We start from the raw sequence: 5,556 nt of genomic DNA on the forward strand, positions 1-5,556 counted from the left end.
AACCTGTTGTTAACCTGCTAAAAATGCTAATTGTTCTTTTTTCCGAGTTCTTAGATGAATTTGGAGCTTATTCGAGTTCGATGGCTTAATTGTTATGCCTCAAATATTTCAATAGCCTATTTGTACCTTTTCCCTGAAAACAAATATGAGGCAATATCATTTGAAATAAACTATAGTTTCATTTATGGGACTCCGTTAAAATGTGACGGCAGCCGTTTCTTTACTTAAAGAAACGGTGCCGTTTTTGGATATGGTCCACATAGCTTTGTGGACCACGATCCACGATATAACTATTGCATTAAAATGTTGCAAATTTGTAACAGAATTTCAAGCATTACAAATTTGCAAACCGTTGCAATGTCTATTGCAAAAGTTGCAACAGATATAAAAATTCCATTGCTAAAAAAAAAAATCAATGAAATTAAATTGCAAATATTTAGACAATTTCGTGATTTTTATAGAAGTGAAAGGAAGCAAATTTGTATTCACAACGACTAACTTTTTCTGCTAAGCTACCTACTGTAATCTGTAAAGCTAGTTGTTGCCACCAACTAAACAAATCTAAATTTCTGAAAATTGCATCACATCGTGCTGTGTCTAGCAGTTGGAAATAAAATGGCCTACTTAAAAGGACAGTGTGCCAACAACAATACATGATGGGCCTTTACGTGTTGTTCCCAAACTTCATCTGTTTTTTGTATTCCAAGAATCAATAATGAGCCCGGAATCATTCTCTTTTATGACTTATGAGACAACGTTGATTTGATTTCAGATCCTTAAAAGTAAACATTTTCTTTGGCACATTTTATGTTTTTTTTTTTTTTTTGTTATTTAAGGTGATGAGGTAGTTTCTTGATATATTTCAAGTTGATATGGAAGCAGTATTACTACTGCAAGTCTGCAACCTGCATTATATGAGTCTTGGGGTACTACAAGTTTGCCCCAAAAGTGATGATTTTTCATGCAATCTCACCACCCCCAAATTTTTTTAGGGATGCCATCACATTCCTACCTATGTACCCTCCCTTTTATAATGTTCAAGCACTACCAATCTGAATAAATCTGGGTAAACCCAGTCAACATGGCTAATGATACAAATTTGTAATCACAAGGTCACGAATTCGAATCTCAAATGATTTGAGTCAGTCAGCTAGGTGAATCTCAACCTCTTGGTTTGAGTCGGTATACTATAAACAACCTAGACTAATTTACTTCCTTGTAATCATTTGCCAGCTAGGGCGCCACAAGGCAATATTTACCCAATGTACATCTTCATATAGTGGCTGCGAGTTTTCTTCGTCACCTAAAAATGTGATTAGATCTAAGCAGTACAGGTTTTGTTCAGAAAGTGTGGTTTTATGCTGTGCTTACAAGTTAGAATAACATACAAAATAAATTTCTAAAACAACTACAACAATGAAATTCATGCTGTTGCATTCTTATGCAAAAATCACATAAATCACATAATCAAATGCATACAGAAATAACAAACAGCACCAAAGGTAACAGACCTTGTGAAGAAAGATCTTGTATACAGATGCTGTTTTTTCAGTGCAGTGGAAAAGTGAAATCTGCAACAAGCTTATAGGCTTCAAAGTACATGTAGTCTATTCATGTCAGTGGAGAACAAGGTTGGTAGATGATCATTCTTTCTGTTTACACCAAATTACAAAAAAAAAAAAAAAAACCCACTCTACAACCAAAAGAGATACTCACAGTAGCGCCTCAAAAAGAAATCGACTCTGAAAAGTGTGGCAAATAAGAGTGGGAAGATTCAACTTGTTCCAAATAGCATGAGAAGTGTCATAAGTAGAAGTGCTCGAGAGATCAGATGAAGCTTTAAGACTAGTGCGGCAGAACTAGTATCAGGTGTATAGCTTCCCTCGGGTGTGCTTGTTGTCAAAATAACAACCATCCAGTCATCTTCCGAACCAATTCCAATACCAGTAAACTTGGTATCATTGAGGTAGCTCGAGTACTGAGACAACGTGTAGTTGGAGAGAACAAGGCCAGCATCAAGATGAGGAACACAAGCAGGCAATATGGCTCCATCCCGTGTGGTGGTGACATTCAAGTCACACTTGTCAAGAAATTTAGGGTAGTCTGTAAACCTAGGCTCGGTGCCTGGAACAGTGTTAGAACCTGTGGAATTCGTACATGGTTGACCTTTAAACTGATCCGCCATTTTCTCAGCAAGGCATTTTGCTTTCTCGTTCCCAGTTAGACGTGTCAAGTTTAGCGTTGCCCTATAACTGTTGATTCCTCGGAAAAGGTTGTCTTCCTCATCTGAATGAAGCAGCAAAGACCAAACTTTTATCGCCAGAATAGAATCGAATTGAAACATTAAAGACAGTCAAGAAACAGATTTCTAAGACTCCTCTTGTTCCTCCCTGCAACTTATTCTAAAAACCTGTGGCAAACCTTACCACCAAATAGGAGTGCAAGAGGCAGCCCAAATGAACAGCTCAACTGATCACAACGGTGAAATTTGTCAGAAGAGACCAAAGATTGAGTCTCACCAATGTCAGTATGAGAGCAACCTCTCAAACCTCTCAACACATGTTTAGCCTCTGTTGGTCAATTGAGTCACCATGATTAACCTCTCCACAAACTGTGGGGCCGGGGTACTAAATATCCCTTTTGCAATGAGAGGGCTCCTTGTGCAGAGTGAGCACAAGTTTAGCCTCTGTTGGTCAATTGAATCACCATGATTAACCCTCCACAAACTGTCGGGCCGAGGTATTAAATGTCCCTAAGCTATAATTGACATTGCAAATTTCATCTTTTCAATAAGAAATAAGAAGTCGTGCTCACTTTTCATCCCTAAATTATACTAACGTTGCAAATTTCATCAATAATGTTTTGTTTTCGTCCCAAAGTTATACTAAGGTTGCAAATTTCATCCCTAATATTATGTTTTCGACCCTAAGTTATACTAAGGTTGCAAATTTCATCCCTAATGTTTTGTTAGTAAAGTGACGGAAATTTGCAACGTCAACTTAAGGACAAAGTGAGTATGACCAATACTTAGGAATGAATTCTACAATTATCCTATAATTTAAGAACAAAAATTACCCTATAACTTAAAGAAAGAAAGGTGCCATTTTCTCCTGTTCTAAAGATTTGTGGCTATTTCTTTAAAATTTAAAAAAAAAAAAAAATCAGCACAACTTTTCAAGTAGAATATCTGGATTCAGATTTAGAGATCTAACAAAGTCGGAAGAACTGCCAACAGTTTCAGGAAACTTTAACTAAGATTTTCAAGGAAGGAGTAAATCAAACCTTATCTTGTATAATAATTAAGTGTAACTTAGCAAAATGGAATGAGATCCAGCAGGATTTTAAACTTACCAATTGAGATCAGACATTTATATCAAATCCTAAATAAATAAAACACCTCCATTTGTCAATCTGATGAAGATTCAAATGAAGAATTGAAATAGAGTGTTTAGCAGATTAAGCCCAGCACAAACAAAGACTTTAACTTGCAGATAATCACTTATATAGATGTATAATCTAAACACTTTTCAGCTTCAACTGAGAGCAACAATATAATACACATCCATCCAGATCTTCAAATCCCAGTAGAAATCTATCAATCACCAAACTCAAACTCAAAATCCCCATTGCTCATTTGCTCCAAGGGGCAGAAAAGGAAATAGATAAAGCAGCATTATACTAAATACAGCATTTTTTGGGAAGCAAAATCAACAAGGAGAGATGAAGTCAGTAACTCACCATCGCATCTGACATTGATGAAGAGAATGGATTGGAAAATGAGAGAGATGAGGAGGAGGCGACGTAGAGACGACGTCATTGCTAAAATTCTTGGTTTTTTCAAAGCTGAAGGGGAAAGGGGGAGAGGGGAGAGGGGAGAGAGTAGTTTTATACAGGGATTCGAGACTCGAGAGGTAAGAAGTATGACTCACCACCTTGCGACGTATCAACTAGAACTTGCGATATTATAGTTAAGTTTACGCAACCGAGTTTTCGAATTTGTTTTTAGGAATAAGGTCGAGCCCTGCCACACTAAATTGTAATTAAGCCATCAAACAACTCAAAAAAAAATGTAATTGAATCTCTAAATCTCTAAATAATACATACTCCCGCAGTCCCATTTTACCTGTCCTATTTACTATTCATTGGTCAAACCAACTCTTTCTCCTTTACTTATTTTCTTTAGTAATTTTTTACTTATTTTCTTTAGTAATTTTTTATTATTTTTAAATTTAATTTTTTGTTTTTAATAGTACTTTTAATGTAGTTTCTGAATATATAAATTTTAAATATTAATGTTAAACTTAATATTATGAAAAATTAGATTAAAAATTATTTCAGTCAAGCCTCGTTAAACGAATCAGACAACCATTTTGGGACGGAGGTAGTATTTGTTTTCAAGCTCAATTTGGGATTTTGATTACACTCTGCACAAGAGAAAGAGCCTCTATGCCATACAAGTCAATTAGCCTTAAAAAGACTCTTGTATTTATAGTGCGACAAATCTTCATTCCCAACCAATGTGGGACAAAGCTACATAAGCTTTTCCTCACTTCAAATTTTATCTCAAATGGGTCTACTTTGAGAACCAATTTGCTACATAAGCTTTTCCTCACTTCAAATTTCATCTCAAACGGGTTTACTTTGAGAACCAATTTGCTACATAAGTTTTTCCTCACTTCAAATTTCATCTACCAATTTGCTACATAAGCTTTTCCTCACTTCAAATTTAGAACCAATTTCTCATTCACGGTTCTCAGGGTCTTTCTCCTACTTTTCCTCACTTCAAATTTCATCTCAAATGGATCTACTTTGAGAACCAATTTCTCATTCACGGTTCTCAGGGTCTTTCTCTCCGTCCGTTTAACGGTCCGGGGTCCATCCACGTTCGCTCCGAGAGGCACAGAAGCTGGCCCAGGGGGAATCGTCACTTGTGGGAATTGAACCCGAGTTCTCCCGAAATTCCTCCCCACAAAGACAGCTTACTTGCCACTTGAGCTACCCATTATCCATTTTGAGCGTACAATATATGGATCTCTTCGTCTAACTCCGAAAAACCTGAATCCACATTGACCCGACCCAAATCGGATGTGGACACCACTTTAAATTGTACCACAAAATGACCACTTAAAATGCCATTTTAGTTTTATTTTCCAACACAAAATACTTTCGCCAAAACTCATTACCATTACCAAGTATTTGATTTCGATTCCCATGTGCGAACCAAACACACCCTTAATTTAAATTTTAAGTATGAAATATATATTAACAAGGGGCCTATTTTTATTGTCACGTCTCAAGCCTATAAAATGATAGGACCGGACCTGTCTAAGCCCCACCATCGGTGTTCAAATCTATAACAATCCAATTAGAATGGTAATCGAAATGCATCACACTACATGGTAATTTGCAACTTCGTTTTCAAATTGAAAGCAAACAAAAACAACAAATGCTCGTAAATTTATTTCTATGTTTGTAATTCAATGCAACAAAATTACAATTGGGTCAATGACCTTGTGGTCTCGTGGCACCCAGTTGCACCCCCATGTGGTAGGGGGT

The 5,556-nt window shown here is 36.4% G+C and overlaps 1 protein-coding gene across 1 annotated transcript; it reads right to left on the reverse strand.

The window, feature by feature from the left end:
• Nucleotides 1-1,413: 1,413 nt before the first annotated feature.
• On the reverse strand, nucleotides 1,414-3,921 carry LOC116015073 (uncharacterized GPI-anchored protein At5g19250-like). Its single transcript, XM_031255074.1, has 2 exons — nucleotides 3,739-3,921; nucleotides 1,414-2,286 (listed from the first exon to the last, which is right to left on the reverse strand). The coding sequence occupies exons 1-2, from the start codon at nucleotides 3,815-3,817 to the stop codon at nucleotides 1,775-1,777; spliced, it is 591 nt and encodes a 196-aa protein (XP_031110934.1). The 5' UTR covers nucleotides 3,818-3,921; the 3' UTR covers nucleotides 1,414-1,774.
• Nucleotides 3,922-5,556: the final 1,635 nt, after the last annotated feature.

This window comes from Ipomoea triloba, chromosome 4 (genome assembly GCF_003576645.1).
Source record: "Ipomoea triloba cultivar NCNSP0323 chromosome 4, ASM357664v1".
Classification (NCBI taxonomy): Eukaryota; Viridiplantae; Streptophyta; class Magnoliopsida; order Solanales; family Convolvulaceae; genus Ipomoea; species Ipomoea triloba.

Excerpts from the sequence above, each read along its gene's own strand:
- LOC116015073 (XM_031255074.1), bottom strand. The coding sequence starts at position 3,817 with ATGACGTCGTCTCTACGTCGCCTCCTCCTCATCTCTCTCATTTTCCAA. Across the intron at positions 2,287-3,738 it reads CATCAATGTCAGATGCGATG|ATGAGGAAGACAACCTTTTC; the intron begins GTGAGTTACTGA and ends TGCTTCATTCAG.